Source organism: Macrosteles quadrilineatus, unplaced genomic scaffold, assembly GCF_028750875.1.
Source record: "Macrosteles quadrilineatus isolate MER2022 unplaced genomic scaffold, UCM_ALF_1.0 Scaffold_5__1_contigs__length_97177068, whole genome shotgun sequence".
Classification (NCBI taxonomy): Eukaryota; Metazoa; Arthropoda; class Insecta; order Hemiptera; family Cicadellidae; genus Macrosteles; species Macrosteles quadrilineatus.
The window spans coordinates 45796803-45811464 of NW_026542598.1; the positions used below are offsets into that span (position 1 = coordinate 45796803).

A 14662-nucleotide genomic window follows, 5' to 3' on the forward strand; every position below is an offset into this window, starting at 1 on the left:
GAGTCTTGTTACCGAGATTCTACTGTAGTTCTCACACTGCTTGCCCATTATAAAGGGTTGTTGACAAGCTAATGTGAGAAAGTGTGACTTGCCATGTTCATCAGCAAAACAAACAACCTATGTAGGTTTACTGCCTAGTAGTTGACATTCTGGTGGTGCACACAATTACATTGCCCAGTTAAGGTACGTTATCCAAGGTGTAGGCCTATGTAGAAGATTAGGTCATCTCTGAAGGTAAGCCAGCGTCTTCGTGCCTCCAATAAACCTTGAACAGTCGAATCCTCCTAGAGATCATTCTCCGGAGGCCGTATAGTTTGTTCACGTCATCATGATTAAATCTGTTTTCTTCCTGGTGTATCATCACGCATGCGTTACGCAATTGATTCGCCATTGGCCTTATGGGATCTGAAGGTCGAGGGATTGAAGCAACTTCTTGGCATCACTTGTTTGAAGGTGTTTGGGCCTTGATTAATGTTGTAGGTGTGAATTGGGTAGTGTTCTTGTAGACGCGTTTAAGTGAATTTTTAATCAATGGGAAAATCCTATGTCAGGTTTTTAAAACTGAACTACTTTTTATAGACTCAGGGCTCGTTTGGGGTACGATGGAGGAGGTGCACATTGGAACCACAACTTTCTCTCTCGATTAGTACAGTATTGTTTCTGTGTGAGAGGAATTGATGGAAATCGTGGATGGTGGAAAGGAAAGTCTATAGCTCTTGGTAGTTTTAAGTTTTGGTACCCCAAATTAAAAACATCCAAAATTGGCTATGATTTTACTGAATTGAAATGGGGGAACAAAATTGATTGTATGTACATTTACAAAACACAAATGATTTGTTGAAATGATTTGGTTTGATTTGTTGTACATTTTTTTGTATGTTGGGGATTCAATGGTAATTTTGTTCTTAAATGAAGCCAAAACACCTAGGTGTCAGAAAGTATCTGGAAAATGCATCATGGGCGATTCAATTACATCTCCGTTCCACTAAATAATTAACCCGGTGCAGCACCAACACCGTTCACACAGCAGACAACGTTCGATACCTTGTTAGTGGACACGTGAGTGATCAGACAACGTGTTGACATTGACAAACAATCCGACTTTCAACGGTAGCGCTTGCGTACCAACACGAGCTATTACACACGCATATGCAAGTGCAGACCAGGCCATAAGTCCGGCAACTTTCTTGCCGCACAATACGCAACCGGGAAAGGTTACCGTATTGTTTACTGGCTATGCAATGACGCAAGCCGCGGGCGCGCGTGCGGCCCATTATCGATATATCGATGCCAAAATCGATAACCGGTATAGCGGTCACATTAGGCCACCGTATAGAGATGTTTATGGACTCTCGCTAATTGTAGTCTATCGATATCGATCTATGTAAAACACTGCTATCTTTTAGTCTAAGTCAATTAGTTGTGGTTGTATAGAGGCAATTAGCGCTGTTTACGTAGTGTTTTCAATTGATTGGTTTAAGTTAAAAAGCCCATCATCGATCACTAACAGTATTGGAATGGAGCAAACCATTTGAAACTGGTACAAATAAGTTGTTTACTGGTTCGAAAATAACACTGTTTAAACCATAATCGATTCACAATCATTTAAGTGATCTCATGAAGTTATAGTCTGTATGGTGAAACCTGTCTCCTGCGACTCCGTCTATCTGTGGAAAGCCAATGGTTTTAGGCCCGGGCGAGTCTCAGATAGACCTCCGGTTAGGAGACAGTTTCAATCATAAAGACTATAAATTTTGTACTTTAAGCTGATAAATGTTTATTGAAATACTGCCGAGTTCGTTAACCAGATTACTCAGGTTGACTGATACACAATGGTTTATTTTAATGTTTTAATTTCCTTCCACAAGATGCATACTCAGTCTTACTAACGACTTTAGATGGCTGTAAATTTATTTGATTATAACGACCATACGATTTGTCAACTCTACAGCATAACAATAACTCCCTAATTTCTAATTTACATTATTTGTTTCAGATGTAGCAGAGCTGCCGCTGAATACTGCGGAAGATTTTAGTGCCAAGTGTCGTGAAAAAAGCCAAAGTGTTAGTGAATCATGAGTTCTCCATCAAGACGTTCCAGGAGGAGGAGTTTACGCCCAAGTGGCGCGGTGGTGCGAGTGTCGACGTGTCGGAACGTGTCATGAAGGTTGAAGACACGCGTGTTGAGATGGCGAACACGGCCGTGTCCGTGCGGTCGTACCAATCAGCTGAGCGCTGCTCCACCGCGCATTCCTTCTACAAGGGCAGCGTCAGCAGCTGCAGCAAACTGTCAGCTTGCAGCCGTGACGAGAACTTGACTCCGAGGATGTTCTTGGACAGGTATGATCGAAGAGCTCTTCACAATTTGTTATAAGCGGAACATGTTGGAAACTCTTTAAGAATGGAGAATCCAAAGGCAAATTGAAGCCCTAACAGAGTAGCGATTGATTCGGTACTCGCAGAAGATTAGGTCTAAAATGTGCTACTGTACTTTGAATTTTGTATTAGCTTTCGTCGGAACATCTTACATCTTAAAGAAATTGAGAATATACGAGGATAAATTAAAACCCTTAAATAACTAATATTTGGGAGCTAAAGGTAGTTGCTACTTTGTTTAAGTAACAGTTTGTTACCGGAATTGAATTGTTAGTATGTTCAAAATTTGCGTAAGAAACTTAACATGTATGACTCACAACGATTACTCTTCAAAGTAAGCTGAACATGATGGAACATGGAAAAACTGGAAAAAACGTCAAGAATAAACAATAAGCTCGAAAAGAGCCTTAGTGAAATCATGAGTAAATTGTAGTAATCGTGGTAAATTGTTACTTTCAACGAGTTCTGAAGTAGGTGCTACATTGACGTAGTCTCAGAGTACGGTACAAATAATTTTGGAAATTCGAAAATGATATTCTTAAGCTTTTCAGTGCAATTACGTAGAGTATTCAGAAATGTTCACGAACCATATCACCTGTTGGGCAGTGCAAAAGTTACAAACTACAGTTAGTTAATGATGAACACCCTTAACAAATTTGGTTGCACTCTAACATGATAGACCACAAACCTACACAAATATTAAAATTAAACGTTCTTCAACATCTTTGGTTGGTTAAAATTTGAAATATCCAAACCAACATCTACTTCGACAAACACTAGGTCTTCGATGCTTCAAGACACGTGCTGGTGTGACTGACAATGTCCTTGTTTGTTCCAGGTACTCATTGCCGCGGGTGGTGAACATCGTTCCTCAGGAGCCGGTGTCAGTGGACTCCGAGGAGGCCGGTCCCATGGCGCTGCTGCATGGCCAACTCCTCATGTTCAGGCAGTACCGCAGTGGCAAGGTGGAGGCGAGGAGTGAGGTGAAGACCAAGCACGGGTCAGACCTCGTCTCTCTAGTCGTCATACCTGACACCTACCAGGGTAAGAGGTGTTTGTAGCTTGGGGAAAACGTCGACTGTATACTCACTGTAGTCTGTGTGATGGAACATTCCTGATGGGGGTCTACCTGGGACTGACAAATGGTCGCCCGACGAGTCTCAGGTAGACAGTGGTTGTAGTGCTTGTCTAACAATCAAATGGTCACTGGTTCTATCCCGATTAAAGTCAGTAGCTATTCGATGGTTCGAAACTGGACCCAGCTGTTAATTGGGTTATATAAATGTGAATCCTGACAACTGAAACAGCTCATGTAGTCAGTAACAAAGCTACAAAGGTCCTCTCACCCATTTCTATATTCATCCTTCACTAAAAAAAAACGTGGTTCTTAACAGCCTCATCTAACGTGAACTGCTGAATGAGCAGGCGCTTGTTCTTGATGTGAATCAATTATATCAATATCCATGTCGTCACAATTAGAAACTTGTTTCAAGTAACTAAACAAAACATTTGATCAACGTCGATTTTTGTGTTTTTGTAAGGATTTAAAAAAAGTAAACTACGTAGGAAATTACGAGCCAACTCACTGGCAAAAAATCGGGAGAAACAAAAGGTCATTTGCGTTTTAAGCTTCGACCAATAATGTTCCCAAATTTAAATCTCTCACTTGTATAGTATTATTTTGGGTAGGACGTGTGTTGCGCCTTACGTTGAACAATTTATCTATGTTATTGCTATCTTCGCGAGACTGGACAAATCATGAATGTCACGTATCACAATCACATGATGTGAATGTCAACGCAAACAATGAATGACATTTAATCAAAAGCAACATCCCGCGGCGCGGCGATACCATTTAGAGACAGACCATTAGCTTTGATAATCTTAACTCAAGGCTGACAATTTATTGAGTTATCCTTGCCTTGGGCCCAGATTTTGGTCAGATACGCCTTGAGCTCCACTCGCTGAGATAATCCGGTCATCGTCGTTGAATGGGAATGAGGTTTGAGGTGTAACTCCTTTGTTTCAACGTAGGCTTACTACAGATAAAGTAATTAGTTTATCTATGACTAAACGCACGATTCCTAACGCGGTTGTTAATTAAGAACTAAGTTGTATCCTGTATTTTGTACTAAACTCAGGAGCACGGAGCACGTAGTAGGCTATACGTACTCTTTTTCAGGTACCTAAGGAAAATATATATTTTTAATCTAGTCATTAATTACAGTTAGGCTTACTCCTATCATTCCATACATTATACCAAACCGGCAATAAATATTCGCATTATGTGAATTCATTACAGCTATACCATCCTACGCGCACAGAGGTATAATTAACAACGTCAAAAGTATTGATGGATTTTCAATAACCTTCATTACCATTATTGATTGAATTACACATGTTTTCCGTCAGCGGTAACGTGTTATCACGCTGACCTTGCTGAGCGTGTGTGAGTGACGACCGTAGCTGAGACAGGATGTTGTAAACAGAGGCAAGTGAGAAGTGACTCTGGCGTTATGCGTCCCACGAAGCTCGCACGTTGGACTAGGACACCCACGACTACTCTCGCTAGCTAGTTGCAAGTGGAGTTGACCATAATTGCATTTCTCTTGAACAAATCTAACCTCGGATATAATCCTCTTAAGAGGAGAATAATCCTCTTTGGGAAAAGTCTAGGTCAGATCAATGTATAAAGGATTACTCTAACTATCGAGTAGCAACTGGAGTTGAACATTGTGATACTCTTGAAGAATCTAGTCTCTGAGAATAAGCCCCTTTGGGAAAAGTCTAGCTCAGATCAATGTATAAAGGATGACTCTCGCTATCGAGTAGCAACTGGAGTTGAACATTGTGATACTCTTGAAGAATCTAACCTCGGAGAATAATCCTCTTTGGGAAAAGTATAGGTCAGATCAATGTATAAAGGACGACTCACGCTAGAGAGTAGCAACTGGAGTTGAACATTGTGATACTCTTGAAGAATCTGACCTCGGAGAAAAATCCTCTTTGGAAAAGTCTAGATCAGATCAATGTATAAAGGATGACTCTAGCTAGCGAGTAGCAACTGGAGTTTTGCAATATTATACTCTTTGAGAATCTAACCTCCAAGAATAATCCTATCCGAAAAAATTCTAGCTCAGTCCAATATATGAAGAACCCTCGCTAGCGAGTAGCAACTAGAGTTGAACATAATGATTGTGATTCTCTTGAAGAATCTCTGATAGGATAATCCTCTTATAGAATTGTCTAGCTCAGATCAATATAGACACGAGCTTGCAAAGGAATGATGAATGAAGTGAGCTTAGCTGGTAACGTAGGCGTGGAGTTTAATAGCTAGGTGTGAGGCTAGGGATGGGCTGACGGCTCAACCATCACTCACATGTCTGGCCAGCGACTTATGTAATTGTTCAGAGGGATAAAGACAGAGAGTAGGCTACACATTTCACGTTTTAAACTATATGTAGTTGTATGAATGTTTTGCGTTTGATGGCTTTCTGTAATGTTAGAAAAATTAGTCGCGATTACCCTACTTTTCTTGCTATCCGACCCTCCTTTAAGACGATAAAGCACCGTGAAACCGTGTTCTATTTCCGTGTGTTATGACTGTACGCGTAGTGCCTTTTACCGCCCCTGACTGTACTTGAAAAATACGCGCTGTAGTTTTGGAACATGCACTTGACTGTTCTTTGACATTGTTTTAGCACGTTTCGTCACAAATGTTTAAACCTCATACATAACATATCTTATATAACACGTACCTACCGTTATGAATTTGGGGTTTTCAGTAAGCTAGGAAATATGGCCCTTTGTAAACTATTTAGGCCTACCTTTTTCCTACCCTACGCATCTATAGCGAGTACCTAGACCTGTAGATGAGAAGACGAGTGTCGTATTATCTTAAGAGTCGGCAGGCCCGCTGGCCGTCTTGGATTTTCTGCCCATACCGGCAATTTAATGGTTGATGCATATTACGGCATTGTTTATTATGATAAAAAGTTGCAAAATATCTCATTTTAAAGCTTTTGAAACCGCGGGCGTGATTTGCTTATATACTTTTTAATTTTAATTTGTATTATTTTGTCAAACTTAATTTAAATATATTGACTTAAACTGTGACTTTTTCAACCTCTGAAACAAAAGTTTTAAAACACCGGAAAGCAATTCACACGGAAAATATATATTTAAGAATCATATAAAATCTTCTCCTCGGTAATGAAGCTTACGGTGAATGATTGTCATGCTTCAACGTGAACGCATGTTTTTTGCTGATCGGCGCTACGACAACCACTGTTTAGCCTGACATCTGACGGTCAATAATGCAAAATTATTGACTCCTGATTAATTACAGAAGCCAGAATTAGTGTTTTACTTCGTCGGCTTTATTGTTGGTCGTGACTATGGATTCAAAATGGTAAAATATTGGTTCAAATGAAGGACAAAACCTTGACTAAAATTTGCTTGAAACCTAATACCTTTAGTTAATTTGATGAATGAACTCGTTAACAATGATTTGTTTGTGTTCACATTTCCGCTTGTCCGACTGCCACGGCCGTGCACAGTCGAGACTGTACTAATCAAAGTCAAATAAAATATTCAACTCGTAGTTAACTTGTATCCAATCGTCGATAAAAATATTCCAGCAATAGCTTCAACAACCGTGGGCGACGCAGTGGATAATTCCCCTTCGATTGTGATCTAGTGAAGTAGTCGAGGCCAGTGGACCGGGGAAACTGCCTAACGTCTAATTAAATATTATGAAACATGCGATGATGGCGCGGCGTCATGCTTGCGTGGTCCTCGGATAGGTGAATTGACTCTAAGTGGTCAGTACTGGTATCAGTATGGTCAATAACTTGTAACGAGAGAGAGGCAGAGGCCTAGGCGAGGTCGTGGATGGGATCCACAGTTTTGACCTAACAGCTTATCTGGAAGTGCCAATGCCAATGGTTAACAATGTTATAAGGACATAAGACATGTTAATTTCCAGTAGACATATTACAATGTATTGGAAAATTCAAACATTCTTCATGCAGAGCAGTTGTAAAATTGGGAAGTGTGTTACAGAGTGTACTTTGAAGTCTACAAAGAAAAAAAAATGTCTAAAACTAATATCACAGAGTTTATCACTATCGAGAAGTAAAGAAACATTTGAAATTTAGGAAACATTACAAAATTAGACGGGTTGTACAACAAGGCATTGGGTGAAGGCACAGTTAAGACAATGACAACTAAAAACATAACTTTGATGAAGGAAGGTCAAAAAAGTCTTTGAGTTCGTAAAAATGGTTAACAGCTAGCCATTGGAACACTTTCTGTTTAAAAGAATTATATGGGAGTGAAAACATAAATGTAGGAATCTTATTAATACATTTCATGTGCACTATTTCATAGCTTTTCTTGGATTTCTCCAGTTTAACATAGGGAATGTCAAGATTATATCTGAAACGGGTATTGTGCTGGTGGACATCTTTACGGCAGTTAAAAAACATTCAAATTCTTTAAAATAATTAAGAATAAATAAAAATATACAAGTTAACAACAGTAAGAATTTTAAAATCATTAAAAATTGGTTTATGGTGTTCAACAACATTGACTTTGAACTACGATGCATGACTGAACTACTGTTATAGTTCAGTACTGTATGTGAATTAAATACTGTACTGAAAATACATTCCTTTGTATACAGAGCTGTTATAAATTAAGAACATTAGTGATGATAGATTTGTAACCATCATTACCATTCCATTCTTACTGAATGACTGAATTACATAGATCAGTACGTCAGTGGTAAAGTTACTGAGAGTGACAACCATGAGTGAAGGGGTAATCTGATGATAGTTGAAGAGTTCCAATTAATTTAAAGCATGAACTTTAGTTTGTCAAGAGTGGGTAAGATAAGTATGAGAAACGAGCGTTAACAAAATGCGAAATGATCAAACGTGGGCATCAAGAAGGCCAATCAGAAAAGAATACAATTGAACAACGCACAAATGAACTTCATGCACTGTTTATATGGGTTTTTCGTATTAAATCAAAGGCTGAATGGTAATTATTTTAAAAATTTGTTTTGAAAAAAAAACTTCTACTAGAACTAAATTATACTCCCAGAGATTTAATTATTTTCTGAAAACAAATTAGGTTCAATTTGATTGAGTTGAAAACACTTGAATTTACAATGAAAGCAAAACATGTCGCCATGTGTATTAGTTAGGTTTGCACTAAGAATAAAAATCTGCATAGAGTTTTTTTTGGATAGTAAACATTCTAAGTTTGCATTCACAATTTAATCCTCCTACTTTGTATCCAGCAAACCATTTGTTTTACTAGAGACCCTGAGTGGTGAACCTCTACCTTAACTTTTTCAGCAATGCTAGAACAAATAGCGACTACATTTAAGACTTGAGACTAAGCGTAATCTGTTTGCCACAGGATGGTTCTCGGTGGTGACCGAGCGTGGGCAGGTGAAGGCAAGATGCTACAACTCTGTACATCGTCTGGTCACAGCACAAGTGACAGCTTTCCTCTGCATGAGTGACATTGTGGGGTACACCCTCAACAACCGAACCAGCGCAGGTAAATAGACATTCCGTATATTCTGTAAGAGGTTGATTTATCTTGCATTACTCCATTGGCTGTCCCCGAGGGAATTGACAACCCCAAAATTTCCCTTCAAGGTGCACCCCCTCTCCTAATATAAAACATTTTTGGTTTTAATTTTACTTTGTATGAGAGGGGGCATCTCCCCAAAATAAAATCCTGAGGCCGCCACTGCAATACTTTTTGACCATGAAGAACCGAAAAAAATTAAACTTACTAGGTTACAAAAGGTCATCAGTTAAATCCTGAGAAAAGTCTATAGCTTTTTGTGGTTCAAAACAGGGAGGGGATCAGTTACTGATCCAAGAAAATTTACAGATTTTTGTGCTACTGGACCGCACCAAAAGCTCCTATGCTATAGTTACAGCTTGAATGCAGTGCTCATCTTCTTAATAAAAGATATTAAGTTTGGACTCAACATTTCTGGATCCTCACAAACTATGTATATAATGTACAACGCTTCCTTCTGTTATTCTTATGTAAGTCACTGGCTCATGATAGTGTCACAGTGTTCGGGTCCGATAAACGTTCACCTTCCCAAATGTTCATCTGGCTAACACTATCTGGACATATTGGTTCGATATCAACTGAATTAACAAATCTTTTTCAGATGGAACAAGGCAACAGTACACCAAGACAAACATCAGAAGTGGTCAAGTATTAAAACTGCTTGCTGTCTACCAAGACTTGGCAAACCAGTCCACTCGCAGTAAGAGGCTCTCGTGGCCTCTGATTGGTCGAACGGAGGCTAACAGATACGCTCAGTGTCTCACAAGTACTGACCAGGTAATCATGGTGGTTTTATGGTATAAAAGACCTTGAAAACGTTCAAGAACTCTAAGGAGTACGTCGAAACCCTACTTCACTAAGAGCTAACCACTTACGTGGAATTTTAAGATTTTCTCTGTCTCAGAAAAAGTAAACTAGTTTGCCACTTGCCAGAGATGTATTTGGAGGATGGTGGAGATTCATGTGAAACTTTAGTTCATTAAATATTTTGTCAACATTTTACTTGGTGAATAAGAATAGAAAAGAAGCTAAGGTTACTGAACGTAGAGTATAAAAAAAACTTGGCATAGTTGTGAACAACAACTAACATGAACATGAAATTGTCCTATCTATATAGATTAAGAAGTGTTGATCATTATCAATGTGATAGGGATTTTTATCATGTCCAAATTTTCCCACCATCCTATTTAAACACTAACTGAAAATTATAATTTATCAATAATCTTCTAGAAAGTTGCTTAAGTTTTATTTTTTTCTGGAGGTGCTGTACATTCCTGTTACAACCCATGGACAGTTCTACGCAATCGCCACTGCCAACACGACCAACGATGATACCGTTAGCAAGGTCTACCAACTGAACAAACTGTTGCGGACCTTCCCACTGCCTGTTAGAGTGCGCATCATTTCCATGCAAAAACCGCAAGGTGAGACAGCTGAGTAAACTGCATTTCAATATTAGTGATGTTTTTCTAACTGAGTGGCTGCAGGTCACAAGCTACCAGGCAAAAATCAAATATCACTCCCTCAATCTCCAAATCACATCCTGATTTTCTGACATTGTGACTCAAAATTTTATTCTGAAAAATGGTTCTTTTGTGATGCTAAATACACAAAAAACATTTTGATCAGTTAGTATTCTAAATAGACAAGAGTCTTCAAGCAATATTTGTTAAGCAAGATCAATTTGGTGATTCAAATTGCAAATGCAAATGTATTTTTTTTGTTTTTCATTGAAGCATTTTTTTACTGTAAAAAATTATCAATGTAATAATGTATTACCGACTGAGATCTATAGAGACACTGATTGCTCCCTATGAATTTATAAATTAATTTAAATCCATGCCATAATCACATAAAACTAATGTCTGACATTTCTGTAGGTTCAATGCTTTTGGAAACCTACAAGAAGGAGGATGTGATATTGACTTGCATTCTACCTTCGCGGGACGATGAGACAAGCAGCAGCCAATACAGGTTGTTGGAGATTGACGTCAACTCAAGATTCTACGTTCTTCGCTTGGGTCGTCGGGACTCAGACGAGAGGCGGGTCTTCCAATCGCCATTGGTACAAAACGCTTTGAGGTACTGCAGAGAAAACAGTGACAAATGGTGTAGGCAGCTGAAAGTGATTCATCATATTTACCCGAAGGAGCACTTAGAGAAACAGGAGGAGAAGGAAAAACCGACAACAAAATCAAGGAAAATATCTCTTGGTGATAAGAAAACAGTTAAGTCTGCTTCGTTTCGGTTTTCTGCTTCTATGCCTGAAGATCTACGGCCGATTAATCGGCCGTTACCGAGAAGACCTGATCAGACGTCGTCTAGACCACAGCCGACTCTGAGAGGTGAGGTGGAAGTGCACGACAACCAACACTTGTACTCAAATGTAGCGGAGGAAGTAGAAGAACCACAGTCACTAAGATCTCAGGTGGTCGCAGAGCATCAGATGGTCTGGGCCACTCCAATCAACAACACTTCCCCGGAGAACAGTTCTACCAGGAAACTGGTAGAGAGAACTCCTCCGAAGAGAGACACCCGAGTAACACCTACACCTTCGATAAGCACCAGAGTAACACCTACGCCTTCAATAGGCACCAGAGGAACACCTACGCCTTCAATAGGCACCAGAGTAACACCTACACCTTCGATAGGCACCAGAGTAACACCTACACCTTCGATAGGCACCAGAGGAACACCTACGCCTTCAATAGGCACAAGAGTAACACCTACGCCTTCAATAGGCAGTATAGACGAACGGTTGAGTGAGGAGTTCAAAACTAAAATTGTAGTTCACGGTGTAAGAGTACCCGGTTTTGACGAGAGCAACTATGCGGACAGAAACTCTAAATACAGAGTCGTTCGAAAACCTGTGAATGCTCCTGAGGTGAGGGTGAAACCATTCTACAAAACGCGAGTTCAAATCGGTCCGGATTACTCGGCAGGCTCGGACATTCCTTACTCGGTGGTTGTGGATCAGGTTTCCACCGCTGATGACAATGTTTACGCTGAGATCGGTGACTCCTACCCGACCCACGACAGACGCTACTTCTCTTTCAACTACCAGCGCAGATTGAACCATAGATATGACTACCAGACAGGTGGAAGTGACGGAACATTCTCTGGCACGACGACTTCGTCTTCAAACGCAGAGGAATCATCCGTCTGATGATCAGTTGTGGTTATAAATTCAAGCAATATGTAAACTTAAACAGTTTTGTGTTGATAGTTCAAAATGTGAAGGTTGTTTGACCAAATTATTCTAGAAAAAGATAATTGATAAATTAATTCCATTTATCTCAAATTATTTCTTATAGATCTGCTGTAGAAGCTTTAATACTGCGAATTCACAAATTTGATAATACATCAAGTTTAAATTGCATTATGATTTACAGAAATTTACTTACAAATTTGTGATCTTGAATTAAAATTATAAGAAATACGCCTACCATGATTCAAAAGCAGAAAAATTGAACATTCTTTAGTTAAAGCAGCTTTTCATGATTAGCGATATTTTATAAAATTTATATTGTATTTAATGTTAAAACTAAAAACAGAAACTTTTCTAGAGTGTGTATAAAAAAAATTACTTTTTTTCTTTGGAGTTATCACACAATTCTTGTAAATAGGTTAGTTGTGTAAATACATGTTTTATACATTCAAAATCAATAGATAAATATAGATTTAAAATAAAAAAAACATGAGTAAATGCAATATAAGAAAGTGTTTATACGATGAATTGAAATAAGGCATGAGAATTGAGCTGAGTTTGGAAAATGACAAGTAAAATGTGCTCAAATATTGATATGTACATATTTGCAAAAACCTGTATATACTTTGTGTAGGCCTACTACCTTAGTTGGTCACTGTACTCTTAAATCTAGGCCAGTTTGTCATCTATAATTTTGATCCAAAATCTAAAATCAAATGGAATCTATTACGAATTTGGTGTTGATTTTGTTTGATTTTAAAATTCATATCCCATCAAGTATTTCAAAGTTACATATTGTATTTGAGTTGCTATCATCTCTCAAATTTTAACACGTGTTGACCAACGGTATCTTATTTTGGATTTCCTTTGCATCCCAAACTAGACAAACTAGAAAATGATTAAATTGTGATTAATTCTGACAATAGACTATTTCCGACTTTAAGGTTTGAACCAGTTTCCAAGGGTCAGAACATTCCTATTCCTTTTTACTATAAATGTTGAAAAAAGCAACATTTTTATTGTTGAATCTAACAAAAGGTAATAAAAGTGAATACATATCTCTATCAGTAATACTGATTTTACATTACCACTATGATATTTTCTATTTGTTACCAAATAGTCATGTTGTATATTCATTTGTACAAATAAAAAAAAAATATTTTAAACATACATGTAATTTATTCAACTCCTGCACTCATTTAGTATTGGAGTTGCCTCTGTTTCACCCTGGGCTGTTTAATGCATGAGCTCTGTCACCTGATAAGATGACAAATTACTCTAAATACAATGGTTTTTATCACTCCCAGCTAGTGCTGATGTACTTATGCAAATCAATGTAGTTTAAAACAGTTGTGCATTTCATAAACATGATTGAACAAAGTTGTTGTTCTTTTGCAATAAGACTACGAGTGTTATTGGATCCTAGTAACAGATTTATTTAACAGGGTGGCCACAGAACTGCTAGAAACAAATTTACAAATTTCCCGGGTTTTCCATTTGTGATTAACAGTCGCCAAGTGTGCCTTTTTACTGGGGGTCTATCCACCATTAAAATGTTGAGATTTGCAATAAACTGTTTTACAATAGTGATATTATTTTACTCCTAGGTCTAAAAAAAAAAACCCTAACTAAACTCTGTTCACAAAATTTAGACCGTTGTAGGGGAACCTATTCCACCCCCTCCACCTGACTTTACCTTTGAAACAACAGCTCAACAGCTGAGGTTTGGCAAAACAAGATCAGCTGCATGATATAAACATCACTTAAGTAAACAACAATGTTAACTTCCTTAATGAACTGCTCAAAAGATGGTTTTGTCTATGTTTGGTAGACTTAATATAGAGCACTTTGCAATACCTGGAAAACTTACTAACCTGAAATTATCATTTCTAAATTGGCCATGTAATAATACTGTAATGTACTTTTCCACACTGTAACATAAAACACCAGATTGATATGCTAGGTTCTAGTACCACGGGCTATACAGCGCCAAGTTTCCGGGTAGGCCTCAGTACGTAGATTTGGGTTGGCCTTCCAGGGTTTGCAAATAGATTTTCAATTCACACTTAACTGTGCTGTTGCCTTGGCTGAGGTTTACCGCGTCAGCGATCTTAAGCATCTGGTTTACCACACAGAAGTCGCCGTGGTCCGGATCAATCCTCACGGACCTGTCACTGCCCCATCCACCACAGTGAAACGCGGTGGCCTTCCATGGACACTAGTCGCCACCCCCGAAATTGTTTCTGTGTTCAGCACACGACATACAGCAAGGCGCTTGGGCAGGACATACCAAGTATGAGCAAACTCCCTCTGAGCCTAGGGTTGATGGTCACTCTCCTGTCATCACAGCTGCAGGCCGAGGCCCATTCTACCCCACCTCTCGCCGTAGTAGGCTACGGCTCATTCGGCCTCACCTGGCTGTCGTTGCAGGCTGGGTCTGTCGTAACCTCCACTCCTGCTACTGGAGGCTCG

At 38.9% G+C, this 14662-nt stretch overlaps 1 protein-coding gene across 1 annotated transcript in view; it reads left to right on the forward strand.

The window, feature by feature from the left end:
• The window catches only part of LOC128995906 (uncharacterized), an 87754-nt gene extending 74416 nt beyond the window's left edge, over positions 1-13338 (forward strand). Inside the window, exons 5-10 of the mRNA XM_054420953.1 lie at positions 1997-2340; positions 3215-3420; positions 8806-8949; positions 9584-9759; positions 10244-10406; positions 10863-13338. Coding sequence (XP_054276928.1) covers positions 2162-2340; positions 3215-3420; positions 8806-8949; positions 9584-9759; positions 10244-10406; positions 10863-12148 — 2154 coding nt within the window. The 5' untranslated portion in view covers positions 1997-2161 and the 3' untranslated portion in view covers positions 12149-13338. The remainder of the gene's footprint in view (positions 1-1996; positions 2341-3214; positions 3421-8805; positions 8950-9583; positions 9760-10243; positions 10407-10862) is intronic.
• The last annotated feature ends 1324 nt before the right edge of the window (positions 13339-14662 follow it).